This window comes from Sturnira hondurensis, unplaced genomic scaffold (assembly GCF_014824575.4).
Source record: "Sturnira hondurensis isolate 20B ecotype Veracruz unplaced genomic scaffold, ASM1482457v3 Scaffold0006413, whole genome shotgun sequence".
Lineage (NCBI taxonomy): Eukaryota > Metazoa > Chordata > Mammalia > Chiroptera > Phyllostomidae > Sturnira > Sturnira hondurensis.
Genome location: NW_028079044.1, coordinates 57,526,463 through 57,541,696, shown reverse-complemented (window position 1 = coordinate 57,541,696; position 15,234 = coordinate 57,526,463). Strand labels below are relative to the sequence as shown.

General features: G+C 58.5%; 1 protein-coding gene across 4 annotated transcripts in view; it reads right to left on the bottom strand.

Moving 5' to 3' along the window:
• ASAP2 (ArfGAP with SH3 domain, ankyrin repeat and PH domain 2) overlaps window positions 1-15,234 on the bottom strand; it is a 129,639-nt gene that overhangs the window by 16,306 nt on the left and 98,099 nt on the right. For all 4 annotated transcript variants that reach the window (XM_037048684.1, XM_037048686.1, XM_037048685.1 and 1 more), the window contains 8 exons: window positions 12,476-12,524; window positions 12,223-12,389; window positions 10,955-11,088; window positions 7,419-7,513; window positions 4,211-4,400; window positions 3,042-3,127; window positions 2,083-2,198; window positions 1,059-1,126 (listed from right to left, as the gene is read on the bottom strand). In XM_037048684.1, coding sequence (XP_036904579.1) covers window positions 1,059-1,126; window positions 2,083-2,198; window positions 3,042-3,127; window positions 4,211-4,400; window positions 7,419-7,513; window positions 10,955-11,088; window positions 12,223-12,389; window positions 12,476-12,524 — 905 coding nt within the window. The remainder of the gene's footprint in view (window positions 1-1,058; window positions 1,127-2,082; window positions 2,199-3,041; window positions 3,128-4,210; window positions 4,401-7,418; window positions 7,514-10,954; window positions 11,089-12,222; window positions 12,390-12,475; window positions 12,525-15,234) is intronic.

The window sequence follows — 15,234 nt, the reverse complement described above, 5'->3', positions numbered from 1 at the left end:
GACCCCACTGAGGGCTCTGCAAACCGCACGCAGGCAGGGGGGTATCTGAGATGTGCAGAATGGCGGTCAGCCTGGTTGTCCCGACCACTGCGTGCGGGAGCAAACTCAGTGAGTCCACGGCCGTTTGCCCCAGGCTTTCTCAGCCGACCTGCGCTAAGCCCTGCAGAGAACGATGTAGGACAACTTCCTCAGTTCTCTCAAGGCAGGTGGACAGCTAGTTCTGTTCAGATGCACAGGAGAGAAACCTGGGTGTCTCAGGACATTAGGGCTTAATTTTCTCCATGGCCAGAGAGTAGCCTGTGTGACCATGGGCAAGTTACTCAACCTCTCTGTGCCATTTCCTCCTCTACAGAATGGAGATGACAGGAGAAAGCCTCCCATAAGGTAGTAATCAAGATTAAATGAGTCAACAGCCACAAGGGGCGTAGAATGGCACCTGTTTATTATACTGCACTGACCACAAGCAGCTGTATTTACCCGCACTCACACTTGCTTCACAGAGCGCCACAAGTGAGCCTCGCCACCTCGCAAACTGGTGTACCTGACTCTGCTTCACAGAGCGCCACAAGTGAGCCTCGCCACCTCGCAAACTGGTGTACCTGACTCTGCTTCACAGAGCAGAGAGGGCAGCGGTAGAACCGCTCTGCAAACTGGGGCCTGCCTGACCCCGCCTGGTGGGCTCTGTCTGTGGGCCACATGGCTGCTTCCTCCAGAACAGGACGGGAAAAGATGGTGCATCACAACCCAGAGGATCTGGGCGGGGGGCGGTATAAGGAAGCCCGCTTGGGCGTGCTGCGGCGAAGGGACCCGCTCACAGCTGGATAGATAGTCCCAAGGACAGGCAAAGTGCGCCTCTGCTCCGCGCATCTGAGACAACGCCGGGGCTGCTGGCAACACATGAAGCCGGGAGACACAAGCTGGGTTCCAAGCATCACCAGGAGGGGTGGCCGCATGCTCTCTGAGGGCCCCCTACGACTTCTCCAGGCTGTCCTATCAGATCAGGACCCAGGGAACACCTGTCCCTGGAAGAAGCCTCACCCGGTCCCAACCGGACTCACCAACTCTTCACAGTGCTCGTGCCGGAGGCGCTTGGCGATGTCCAGTGGCGTCTCTCCTGACTCGTTCGCTGAAAGGAGGGCGACAGAGACACGTGAAGGTTTGACACCAAGACAATCAAAGGTACAGGGAGGCGGCGCTGAGGTAAACAGAACACAGCCTGTGAAATCCCCAGTGAGTTTGCTACAGTGGGGTCTGACCTGACCTTGTAATTGCCCAGAACAGCAGCCGTGTAAGGATGGGGAGACTCTACAAGACAAGGATTTTTGCTCATCATGCCCGTGAAGCCACCAAAGAGCCGACCACCGCAAGCTGGCAACAAGCCCAAGGTGGAGCACTCGGCAGACGGCACAGCAGGCACCAGGCAGTGACAAACGTCACGGCTCTTGGGAAGCTGTCTATGAATTTAAAACTGTGTCCTTCCTTCTAAATAAGCCTCAGTCAACAAGGCTGAATTATTAGTTTTTTAAAAAGAGACCTGCCCTGGCTGGTGTGGCTCAGTGGATTGAGCACAGGCCTGCAAACCAAAGGGTCGCCAGTTCGATTCCCAGTCAGGGCACACGCCTGGGTTGTGGGCCAGGTCCCCAGTAGGGAGCGCACGAGAGGCAACCACACATCGATGTTTCTCTCCCTCTCTTTCTCCTTCCCTTCCCCTCTCTCTAAAAACAAATAAATAAAATCTTTAAAACAAACAAGAGGCCCGGCTCTCTGGCAGGTGTTTGCCTCCCGCCTGGCCTCCTTGGCCCTTTCAGTGGGCCTCACAGGCATTTCCTAATGACCCAGCACAGCCGGCTGCTGTGCCTGGAGGGAGAGCAGGGACCCATGGCCGGGGGGCGGGGTGCAGGCCAAGCCAAGCAAGGGTCCCTCCTGGAGGAGACTGGGTGCACCTGCCACCCCAGGGCCAGCAGGGGCCAAGTCTGGTCCTAGCTGTGGGTTATGAACAGGAGGGCGAGACGCCCCACACTTTGTCCCAACTGCTCTCAGCCCCAGGGACAGCTGCAGGACCCACCCTCTGTCCCTGCTCACCTATCTCGATGGAGGCCTTCCCCCGAAGGAGGAGCTTCAGGCACTCGGCGTTGTCAGTCAGGCAGCAGTAGTGCAGGGCCGTGCTGCCCTTCCCCGTCTGCTTGTCCAGGTTCCCGCTGGCCAGGAACAGGGAGGAGAGAGAGAGAGAGCAGTGAGTCCCAGCCGGAGGACCAGACTGTCTGGGCCGGGGACAGAGGCCTGAGCAGGAGAGAGGTGAGCCATCAGAATGGCCGGGAGGAGGACGCTCAACTGTCCTGCAGGTGGGTGGGTCAGTGCCACCCCTGCTCCTGTGGATGGGGTGCCCTGGACGTAGGCCCCCGGGGAACTGATGACGACGGCAGACAGGACCAGAGAGAGAGCCAGGCGCCCGTGCGGCACTTCAGCAGGGCCCAGGCGGCACTGCCTGCCCAGGCGGCCCCGGACCACCTCGATCCTCCCGCCTCACCCTCCCCACCCCCACCAGTGCCCAGAGGCCCCCGGAAGCCCATCTGACTCACACCCCCGTCCCACAAAAGGACGGATGGGCTTCTTCCATCCCATTATGGACACTTTCACTGGAAAAGACAAAAGCCAGTTTTTCAAAGACTGAAGTCCCCAGACCCCTCTGAGCCTGCTGGCCCTGGACAGACCCTGAAAATGGGCTCCGGGGGGATTATGAGGGGCTTTGAAAGGTTCTTCCAATGTAAAACAAGACCAGGTGCCCCAGAGGGGCACTCGGGTGCCTCAGACATGAGACGAGCCCCTTGAGCGCTGGTGGAGGCCACAGTCAGCCTGCCTTCCGGGGCTCGGCGTCACCCTGAGCCCCAAACTCCTTGGAGCCTGCCGGGGGTGCCCTTCCTCACGCTCCCGGCTTCTGCAGGACCACACGGGAAAGCCTGCCCCTGGGCCACATGACCCCGACTCCTCCCTTGGCAGCCCCAGGGAGCAGAGTCAACCCTCCCTGACTCCAGAGCACCTACCTGTTCTGAACCAGAAAGTCTACGATGTGCAGAGAAGTCCGGTCCACGGATCGGACAGCGAGGTGCAGGGCGGTCTCATCCGGCTCCTGCAGGGCGAACCAGAGCGTTCCAGGATCCCGAGGGAGTGTCCCAGCTGCGTCCAGCCCTCTCTCCCAGAGCCTTTCCCTCTTTCCTGCCCCCTGACCCCCACGGCGGGCTCTGCCTGTGGGAACCTGCACCCCACAGACTGGCCCTACCTCTCCTGGCTTCGTAGGAGGTAAAAAGTAACTCAGGGTTTTGTTTCACAGCCCTCCCGTCCCCTGTCCTTGTCCCTTCCGAGCATCATGAGAGCCCGTGAGCAGGGGTCTCGGTACCAAAACTCCAGGCAGGTTCCCGGGCCTCCCATATGCCAGCCTCGTATACCTACCTGCCCCCTGAGCACCTACGAGTGTGTAAATTAAAAGCAAGTTAAAGAAAGTCTCCATCCTGTACTTATAGGTAAGGCCACCAATGCCACTATGGGGACCGTCTGCAGTTCCTACTAGGTCGGGGCACGTGGCCACCACCGCCTTCAGTGAAAGGCAGTTCTGGTGAGTGGGAGGAGACCAAGCGAGCGCCAGGTGGGGGCGAGTGCTGCAGGTAACGCCCATGACCTGCCCTGGCGGGGGCCCAGCTCGGAGCTGAGTGTGCTCTGCCCCACCCGCCGTGGCCTGACTTCTCTCTCAGCCCTGGCCATGAGGCTCCACGCTCAGGCGCTCAGGGCAGACCCCAGCCCCATGTGCCTTTATTCTGGGGGTCAGGAGGTTTCATGGGACAGGCGTGTGTGCCCACAGGCTCCTGCAGAAGGGCTTAGGACCCTTGCTGACCTGGGACACTGTGGATCCTGACAGCGAGACCCCATCCTCCCAGGAAACTGGGGGTGTCTCCCCCTCAGGTTCCCTGCAGGGGGCGGGGAGGGCTCGGGATTGGGGGCAGGGGTGCACCAGGCCGGCAGACCTCCCCTTCCCCATGTGGCCCAGGATCTGCAGCTGAGGCCCAGTCATGCGACTCCCCCCCGTGCCTGAGAGATGCTGACAGAACCCCACACTGGCCCCCAGCACCCTACTTGGCCAGCATTTCCGCGTCACGGCCTTGCCACACTCCCCCTTCTCCCTTCCCTCTGCTCACAGCAGCCAGCCCCAAACTCTTACATGTCCATTGGCCAGGGGGATTTTCTCCGTCAGATCCACACCATCGGCGTATGCTTGGAGGAGCCCGAAAATATCCCTGGTCTTGACGGCCTCGCCCAGGCTGTGCAGCTTGGCTGTGCTGTCCGTGTGCCTCTTCCGTGCGTACTTCCTCTCGATGTACTTGGCAGTGATGTAGTCCTTCCTGGCGTTCCTGAGGGCAAACACATCGGCCTTGTGAGCAATCAGGGGCCTCGTGAGCAATCGGGGGGCCTCGGCTCACACGTCCAGCATCCACGCCACTCCTGACTGTGATGATAAAAACCTGGCCCCACCCTCCTCGCAGGATGCCCAATCCGGGAGGCAGCTGCCAGGTGACCACTGCAGCACCTGTTTTCACGGGGACACCTTGAGCATGTTGGAGAAGCATCCAAACCTGACAGCTTCCTACCCAGGAGGCCCCAGGGCCCAGCGCAGGGGTCCTGTGGCCCTGTGCCGGTGGGGGGCCCACACAGCGGGCGGCACTGGCCTCATCTTCCCACGTCCTCCTGCGGTTGGGCTCCGACCCCACCCAGCTGCCCCCCTCACCGGCTCCCCAGTGGCCCCTACCCCTGCCAACCCACGTGCCTGTACGAGGCATGCTGCCTGCGCCTTCTCTCCTCGGTGACCCGCACCCCTGCAACAGCTTTCCCTGGGTCCCCTCCAGATGCTGGCCTGCCCTCTGTTACAGGGGCGCTCGGGGTGTCTGCCTGCCCACCCACCGCTTTGTGACCTTGACCACTGTGGGGGTTTTCCCGAAGGGCAGAGGCTCTTGGAGAAAAGCAGTGAAGCTAACAGAACAATCCGCTTGCGGGTCATTCAGGAGCAGGGCTGCTTCCCCTCTGGGAGAGCAGGGCCAGGGGACCGAAGGGCCCGAGTCACGAGGGAGCAACAGCAGTTCCGGCCTCCGTGACAGGATTCGGTCCGGCTGCCTGCCTCCCGCCTGCTTGTATCTGTCCACACCCCCGAGTGCACCTGGTTCTCATGGACAGCGTGTGGGGGAGACAAAGCCAGGGCTGGCCCGTGCCTTCCACGTGGCACTCAAACGCTAGCTCAGCTAAGCAGCCACAGGCCCGGGGCTTCATCTTTGACTTGTTGCTTCATTAAAGATGTGTTTCCCAACACACGATCAGCACATTGTGGCGGGAAACACAAAAGCGAGTGAGACACAACTCATCAGAAAGATACCTGTGAGTCCCTGGGTGCGGCGTGAGGTGGGCGGAATGTGCCAGAACAGAGCCAAAGGCCACAGGAGCCCGGGGGCCTGGCGACCACGGCAGCAGAAGGGGCGTGAAAGTAGGCGCCACTTTGCTGTTACCTCGGCCACCCACCCTAATTTGGGAGGAAAAGGGCGGGAAGGAGTGCATCTCCTCTGTAACCGTGCCTGTGCTGGGGCGGGGGTCCCAGTGCAGAGAGAACATCGTGCAGACCCCAGGAGACAGTATTTATGCTTCAGAACCATTCAGCCCCAGAACAAGCAAAACCTCCGCCTTCAGAAAGTGCCCTCGGCACTTAGAGGGAATTATTTATCACGTACTTTGCTCCCAACGGACCCACGCTCCAGAAGACTGTCGGCACCCTGGACCCTCAGTGTGAGCAGGTGCCGATCAGGGGGAAGGTGGCCATGTCCCCCAGACCAGGACGTGGCCGTGAGTACACGGGACCTTCCTGCGACACCAGGGTCAGCCAGTGTACCTCTGGGCCCCTCTCCAGTGGAAAGCTGACCCGCTAAGTAAGACATGCACCCCTGTATTGCCTCACCAACACCCCAAGGACTGTGGGGTGCTGGCTCCCTGCTCACGCTGCAGGAAAGGGGCTCTGAGAAGTGAACGCACCCGCCCAGGTCCCGCGATCGAGTCGGACCTGGGATGTCTCTGCCCCACCCCGTCTCTGGGTCGGGCCGGAACCCAGCTTTGACACCCAGACCCCCCTCAGAGAGGATGATGGATGGCTTTGCGAGCCTTGTGCCGGTTGTCTAAAACCACCCATTATTTGGTCCCAAGGGAAGGCCACCGCCAAGAGCTGACACCTGACACCCGGGAGGGCGTGTGCTGGACACGGTGCCCGCGTGCCCCTTCAGTGGCCTCAGCCCCTGGCTGCACAGAGCCAGGTCACCCAAACACGAAAGAACACAGACACTGTGACCTCGGCTTCCCACAGACGCGCCCCCCCGCCCCACACGGTTACAAAACCCCGAAATCCCCTGCTTTGACGAAAGGCCCTTCACTAGCTCCTGTCCGTTCACTGCTCCTAAAGCCACTGTCCGCTGCCCAGTGTCCTTGAGGAGGCCACATGCCATCGAGTCCATCAGGCTCTTTCCAAAGGGGACGCTGCCTCTCTAGACGAGGTTCCATACTTGGTCTTTTCACCGAGTTCTCATGCCCCCCTCCTCCGGGACACGCCAGTCCCCCCTCCTCCGGGACACTCGGATGTACATGCCATCTCTGTGGCCTGGGGGCCTCCTTCTCCCCATCCTCTGCCCCTCTCTGCAGACCTCTCATGGGAAGATGGGCCACCCCTTCCCACCAGGGCGGAAGTCTGAAGCGGGCAGGCCAGGCACCGTGCCAACCAGGCAGACCCCCGACCGCCCTCCAAAACCCACGTGACCCGGGTGACCCATGCTCTGTGCACTAAGACTGTCTCCTGCTGTAATCTCTGCTCGACAGGCCAGCTGCTGCCTGGTGAGGCTCACAAACCTCTCCATCAGGTTTTGTGTCCACAGTAAAACAAAACAAGTGTTTTTCTTTGAAAGAAACAACACACTCCATATTGGCAAGGACACTGGGGAAGGGAATGAGACCCAGTCGAGTTGCTGGGAGACCCAGCCCTCTTGGGGGCTCAAATGATGCGGAGAGACCCCAAGACTGGAGCGCCCTTGACCTCCAAGGAAGGCAGGTGTGAATCCACACCCCACCAGCAGAGGGCGACACACACCATGCTTCCTTCACACGCAGGTGCCCCAGCCCAATGGTCTTTGCTGCAGCCTCTGCCTAAGAAAAACAGTCCCATTTCTAGTGGGACACCCCCAAAGGGTAAGGTGACTTAAGACAACAACAACAAAACAAATTAGGCTGATTTATCCCCTAAAGAAGCAATCGATGTGCCCAACTTCATTATTCCCCGGCGTCTCAGCAGCCAGGGTCAGGATGGCCTGGGCGCACCCAGGGGCGAGAACAGCCAGGCCCATACTCACATGTCGCTGCCCGGGGTGGGTTTGACCGAGTCCTCCGCGGGAAGGCAGCTCTCCATAATCTCGTTAAAGCCCGCGTTCCCAATATTCTTGGCAAGCTGTAACAACAGAAGTCTATTTCAGGGTGCTCAATTATTAATGCACGCCCGGCTGCACACCACACATCTATCTGATGACTTATTTAGTGGCCACTAAGAAATAGAGCAACACGGTGGTTTGCCTTTAATGAAAATGGACAAAACGCAAACCCCAAAGGTCCCCGGAAAACATAAGATGGGAGCCAGTGAGCCTGTTCCAGGGGAGCGTGCTCCCAGAAGGCCCCAGAGACAGTGCCGGTGCGGACAGGACGCGTGGGAACTGGGCCCCAGGCGGGTGTCTGTCCTTACCCACGCCAACACCTGTGCTCCCACCAAAGCCGGTCCAGCCCCTGACACCCAGGCCTGCAGACCAGGATTGGGGCTCGTATCCTGGTTCTCCAGACAGGGGCTAGGACCACAGGCAGGCCTGTCAGCCCGAGCTTCGGTGTGTGTCAGGAAGATACACCTGCCTCACCAGGTTGTAATGATGATAAAATGGAACCACTTCAGTGAAAGCCTTCAGGAGGCCAGACTTAATGCGTGTGTTCCACGTGGCAGGCCCTCAGTTGCCAGTCAGCCTTCCGACTGGTTACGGGTGGACACATTTCAGTTCGTGCTCAGCCCCGGGTACCGTGTTTCATCCGAGGATACAGTGAAAAATGGCGCCATTTGTCTCAAGCCCCCGTGACGGGGGGCACCGGTCCTCTTGTGGGTGGGGACACAAACACAGAGTGGCTTGCTCCTCTCTTTCAGCGCCCAGCTCAGCACTCATCTGTGTCTTCACTGTTTCAGGACACAGCCCAGGGCTGTGGCGGGAAGACAGTCTGACTCCCCCACAGACAGGAGAGGGCAGGAGAATCCCCGGGACTCAGAAGGCTCAGGCCTTCTGCTTGGACTTGGCGGGGCTGCCAGGGACAGCTGGTCCGGGGAGCCTCACCCCTGGGCGCCACGCTCGCCCACGCAGAGGAATGTGCCGTCTCACAGGGCAGCCAAGTCCCAGCGAGTATTTCGGCTGCGGAAACCCCCCCTGGAACCATTGACAAAAGCAAAGCATTTGCAGACGGAGGCTGCAGGGTCACGGCCGGAAAATGGGGGCCCAGCAGGCCATGAAGGCGGGAGCCACAGAAGCAGGACGGCTGGGTGAGAGCCACATCACGCTCGCCCCCCACCTCCAGGTGCCATCCCCGGGACCCCCAGGGCTCAGGGCAGACATGGGGCCAAGCGAGGCCGGGGGTGCGGGGGCCGCGGTCCAAGTGCCGCCTCACTCAGGGCTCTGGGAGGTGGGAACTCAGATCTGGGCCAGGGTCAGAAGTCATCTTGTCTGCACAAGATGGGAACATTTTTCTTTCAACCTTCTCTTGCGGCGTCCTCTTTGGGAGGCAACAGAGTCTCCGGAAGAGCACATTAAGTTCCTGAGATGTACGTAAGCAGGCGTAACAGATTGGGGGCAGGTTAGGCTCCCACCAGCTCATGAAAGCCATTGTTAAAATTGTAGCATATAATCCCATAACTCAAAAAATTATGTGTTAAAAAGTAATCCTCAAACACCACCACTTCCTCGTCACTTTCACCACGTGACACTGTGACCGACATATGTTCTAAGTTACTCAGAAGCACCGGAGTAAGCACTCAGTATGTGACCGGAGGGTGGGCCGTGGCGCCCCCCGTGACGTACGCAGGAGGCATGCCGGCAGCCTGCCGTGGCCCAGCCGACTCCTGGGATTGGGCAGATGGCGAGGCAGGGCCTCCCTCCTCCCCGCAGAGGGCTGGCTGTCACACGCTGGCTGGGGACGGGGCGGGGGTGGAAGGACAGCAGCGCCAAAGGACAGGACAGCCCACCGCAAAAGCCAGTGTGCGTCCCAGGCTCCTGGCCTGCAGAAGACTGTGAGCCCTGGAACCAGGTTAAGGGGCCCCACCCCCGATCTGGCACTAGGAACTTCGGCACCGCCTCGGGCTCAGTCCTTCCTTTGTAAAGGGGGGATCGTGTCCCAAGGTCAGAGTCGCTGTTCAGGGCAAAGGGGCCAACAACGGGAAGTGCTCTGCAGGGGGCCCAGGACAAAACAAGCAATCAGAGCTCCACCACACATCACTTAACGCATCCATTCCCAGTGCTGACCGAGGGGTTCAAGTGTCTCTGAAAATGTCCTGTGGGAGTCTCGAGTCCACACCGCTGCCCGGTGCCCGGTTCTGCCCGCACACACACAGCCCACGCAGCAGGTGGCACGCAACATCAGGTTAACAGTGACCGCGGCACGTGATGGAAATACCGCTCTGCGGAGGCCCTGCAGAGGCCCGCGAAGTGTCCAGCGTGGAGCGATCAGGGACGTGACCAGCTGGGCTGCCAGAGTCCACTCCAGTTTCTCCCCACTTTGTGTTTCGAGACCACAGAGGAATTCTTTGGGGAGACCGGAAGGGTTTCATCGGGCGATCCAGACACATTACGAGTTCAGGCGCGTCAGATCCGCCAGTCCTCAGCAAGATTTATGGCCCCTTGAGAGGTGTATTGACCACAATAATTGATTTGCTATCAAGATGACTGCTCCTGACATTAAAGTCAATGGCAATCAATAGCCACTTAATATTTGCCGTCTGACTCCCAGCTACACCGAGGGAGAGGCTCAAATGCTGGGGTCTGAGCGGCAGCCACGGGCTTTCAGAGCGGCCGGTCTGAGCTCATGTTGAGGTGGCCCTGTGCACCGCCCTGGTATGGGGCGTCCGGTCCTCACTGCCCCCCAAAGTCACGCCCAGGAAAGCCTTTGACCTCCTCGTGTGTCTCAGGGTGTACGTGTTTCACTGGGCCACGAGCAAGAGACTGTTCTAGAAACAAAGGCAGTTAAAGCGAAGGCCAGTAATATCTCTCCCAAAGGTCAACAGCAAAGGGAAGAGGAAAAGAGTCTGGCGGAGGCTGAGCCAAGAGGTGACTGCAGACTTGGCCGGGACTGGCCGATGACTCAAGTCTCCGCTCTCAGGGACTTGGGCTCTGTGTCTGTCCCCTGAATGGGTGACCTAGGCAATGTGCCCATCCTAATTCTGGAATCTTATACCATCTCAACACTTTTTTTTAATCCTCACCCAAGGCCATTTTTTTTCATTGCTTTTAGAAAGAGAGGAGAGAAACACTGATTGGTTGCTTCCCATCCATGCCCAGACTGAGAATCAAACATGCAACTGAGGGACACGCCCTGACGGGGAATCGAACCCACAACACTCTGGTTCCAGGACAATGCTCCCACTCCCTGAGCCACACCGGCCAGGGCACAACACTCCTGTTTGAGTTCCCCTTCACTTCATTCATTTAAAAAATAAAGTTCTGACAGCCCAAACCCACGTGGCAAACACCCGCAACCACCAGCCCAGGGGCGTTTCAAGAGACCCAAGTGGATTTGCATGGCCAACCCCAAATAAAATGTTAGCTTCTGGCTCAGGTTACTTCCATCCCCAAATCAAGAATGCCAACATTACCAGCAGCTCTGACGTCCCGAGCACGTCTAAGGTGAGGGACTGCATCCTGGAGTAATGAACCCCCAGCTCCCGGTGGATTCCGGAACACTCGATGCAGGTCAGAATGCCCAGGTTGGTGGAAAGCCATGTGGGGTCTGCTGGGGAGAACAGAGAGTTTGGGGTTTGCGGTAAGCTGGGGGCAGGGGGCAGGGGGCAGGGGGCAGGACGCTCTCCTGCACACGAGACTGCTTTCTACCAGGTTTTGACATCATTGCGCCTTCTCGGCTTTTTAAAACAAAGGTACACCCAGCTGTGACTTCTCTGGGAAAGGGCTTTGAAGCCAAAGCACCAACCTTATCTCCTCTTAGGAAAAAGGACCTGTCACTACTAACCACCCCTTTAAAGATAAGATCCAAGGACATCTTAACAGATCCTCCCAGAAGATATTTTTACATGGGTCCACCACCCCATGAGGTCATTCCTCAAATTATCCCCAAATCCAGCCTCAGGGGAAGAGGAACCTCACGGCATTTCTCAACTGGCCACTCTATTTTGGCTGTTGGTTGTTCATAAACGTCGTCACAGAATCGGAATGACAAAGGCAGCCAGCCACCCTGGCCACACCACGGTCTTTCCCACTCTGGCTGTTCAGAGAAGGCTGCTCCACCCCCCCTGCAGCTGGCTCTGCAGTTTCGGCTTCAGCAGAAGAACACATCCACTCTGGACACTTCTAAAATCCTAGCGGTTAAAGTCTACAATGCTATGCATTGGAAACGGAGCCCCTCCGAGGCTCTACCACACCCATAAACAAACACCTCATTTCACAGACTGGGGACCGCAGGAAGGACCCGCGGACCACCCGGATGGTTCCCTCCTTTTCCGGAGAGCAACGCTGGAATCTCACCCGGTGGCAGGTCTCAGAGGGTCCTGGACAAGACAGCGGCTTAGTCACTGCAGGCGTCCCAGTGAGGACGAGCCGAAGAGCTCGTCAAATCCCCGAATCCCCGAAGAGCCCCTGCAGCCAGCGCACCAGCCACAGGACCTGGACCTCACCCTGCCTCTGTGCTTCCGTTTTCTTTTCTCAAAGAGCATTGAAATCTTTCCAGCCCCACCAGGCCCCCTTCCACACGATCCCGTCCTGAGAGCCGGGAGGCAAACACCCCACACCCAGCCCCAGTTCGGGCACACAGCTCAGTGAGCAGGACCCAGCCGCCTGGGGCCTTCTTTCGGAAAGAGAGGGAGAACCAGAGCCTGGGTTCGCTGACATGGAATGGGGGGGCCTGGGTCACCTGGCGCCCCACAGTCGCAGCACACGTCATTGCCAGTCATCCGCTGGACTTCGGAGATGATCTCCTTCGTCAGCTCCTGGACGATGTTGTTCTCGCCGGTGCTGTCGTCCCCCTTGAAGGCGTTGTTCAGCGCCTCTTCCTTGCTGTTCTGCAGCACAGACATCCACCTGCAGGGGCGACAGAGAGCCCGTGAGCCGCCAGGCAGGGGGGCGGCAGATGGGCGGCCAGGCAAACCTGCCTCCGGGGCACTTACACGTGACACTCCTGCTCGTCTTCGGCTTGGAAGTGGTACGTCCGGTCATCTGCACAGCAAGAGGAGTTCCGTGAGTGTGAGCTCGGACAGGCCCCGCGCAGGTCCCCATGGAGGTCCCCACACTCCATGCCACAAGGGCACCATTCGCCCACCTGCCCGCCTTGCCCGGTCACTGCGGGTCCGCAAGCCAAAGGGACGAACCTCCTGGCCCTCCATTTGAGTCGAAGCAACGCAGCTTCCAAAATCAGAGGCTATTAGGGCAAAATCATCGCCAGCCTTTCAAAAGCTCTAGTTTCCTTTAACTTGCTACAGACTCAGTTCCCAAACTAACGGCCGAGGCTCTTTGAAAAATTCACACTTTTCCTAAAGTGAGTGTCTCAGGCATTGCCTGGTCTTCTCTAAAAAGATTATTATGGTGCCCTGGCTGGCGTGGCTCAGTGGATTGAGCACTGGCCTGCGAATCAAAGGGTCTCTGGTTCGGTTCCCAGTCAGGGCACGTGCCTGGGTTGCGGGCCAGGTCCCCAGTAGGGGGCACATGAGAGGCAACCGCACATGGATGTTTCTCTCCCCCTCTTTCTCCTTCCCCTCCCCTCTCTCTAAAAATAAATAAATAAAATATTTTTTTAAAAAAGAGACAAGGAAGAAGAGAACCCTCAGACACTCTCTCCAGGTGCTAGGGACCAAGACCCTTTTCCAGCTGCTTTAATGAGAGGCAGGAGACAACCACAAGGGGACGGAAGAGCTGGTCCGAACCCTGATGGAAGAGTGGCCAGGGCAGGCCGCCTCTCTGCCCGAGCCTCTGACTCCAAAAGGCGGAGAAAGCCACCAACTCGCTGTGGGTCCATCCACGCAGGGGATGGGCCTCGATCAATCTTTCCTGCACGTTCCCTCCCACCGAGGGAGATGGTGAGACTCGGGAATAATGGCTCGGGACTCGAACTGGCAGAGGGTGAGGTGAGTCTGGGGCAAGCAGCTGAACAAGGCCCTGGAAGGGCTGGCCTGCCACAGGGACGTCCTCCCTGAGAAGTGACAGAGCATGCTCACTGCGACACTACGGGGGGAGGAGCATCTTTTGAAAACGAGCCAAGGACGAGAAATCTCTATATTCAGACACACTGCACCCATGGAGGACAGGACAGAGATGAGGACTTTTTGCAAAGGTGACACTGGACTGGCCAACTCTGGACAGTGGCCCCAGCCAGAGGGGGCGGGCCCTGCTGGGACTGGTGGCTGGGAACCTCTGCCTGAAGACATCTATCCTGCGTCAGGCACTGGAGCGAAGGTGCCGACAGAGTCCCGGCCCACGTCAGATTGCCAGAGCGTTCACGCGTGGCCAGACTGGCCCAGGACTGGCTCCCACGTCTGCGTTAGGCAGCTGCTCCTGCTGGGAGGAGCTGCGTGCACCTCACTTGCCCGCCTAGTGTCCGGCGTGCAGGTTGGGGACGGCTTGCTGTGGAGCTGTTCACACTCAGATACCACTGTCTCTGCACAGTCTGCACACAGGGCCTCGGACTGGGGCTGCCACCGGGGCACTGGAGGGAAGCAGGGCACCCCCTCCCCATGCGGCCACAGCTCTGGCCAGCTCCATGCCGATCAGCAACAGGAGGGCAATGCTCTGCTCATCAGGAACCCGACAGGCCAACCTAGAGCCTTCCTGCGTCCCGTAGCCACTGGGAGGCAGCAGACTGCACACCACCAAGGTCTCCCCTTATTGAACCAGAATTCAGACTGGAACGCAGAGGCGGGCACGCCCGGCATGATCCCGCTTTAAACTGCAGGCAACTCTGCATGTTCACACCGTCTTGTACAAGCGAGCGGCCTGACCCAGCGTCGAGGAGAAGGGTGAGTGAACTTGGGGGTCCTTGCTGGACGGAGTCGGGACACAGGGTTTGAAGCAGGACAAAGTCAATTTGTATTGTACACGTCACTCTAGAATCTGAAGAAGGGAACTAATGACACACAAACCCTTCCCCACATCACGTTGCTCAGGGGTCTCCTGGCACTTAGTACAAAGCCTGCGGGAACAGGGAAACGGGGATTGAGGGTTAACCGCCCCGGGGCCTGGGTCTCCTGACCTAGAGAGGCGCAGGTGAGGGTGCCAGTGAGCACCAAATTACACAGCACCGTATTTCCCTGTATATAATGCGCACCCACATCTTTGGGTGCATCACACATGGGTACAACGCACATCCTTATTTTTCTCTCAAAAATGTGGGCAAAAGAGTGCACATTATACATGACAAAATACGGTAAATAAGTCCCTGGTCATCTTCAAAGGAGCCGACGGGGACACGGGGACTCAAGAACATGGGGACACGAGCCAGCACCCTTCTCCCTAACCCGTGGTCGAGACTTTTTCCTCCATAAACATCGCTCTGTGCTCACATCCCTAGCGACTGCCCTTTGGAAGCGGAGCGGGTCCCCTCCTTCCCCCAAACGGTCACCCTGCCACAAAAAACTGCCGCCAGCACCAGGTCTATCATTCGATGGCTTCCCGCTGTGCTCGCCTGTCCTCCGTCGGGGATGCTGGGCGGCCNTTTGGGTGCATCACACATGGGTACAACGCACATCCTTATTTTTCTCTCAAAAATGTGGGCAAAAGAGTGCACATTATACATGACAAAATACGGTAAATAAGTCCCTGGTCATCTTCAAAGGAGCCGACGGGGACACGGGGACTCAGGAACATGGGGACACGAGCCAGCACCCTTCTCCCTAACCTGTGGTCGAGACTTTTTCCTCCATAAACATCGCTCTGT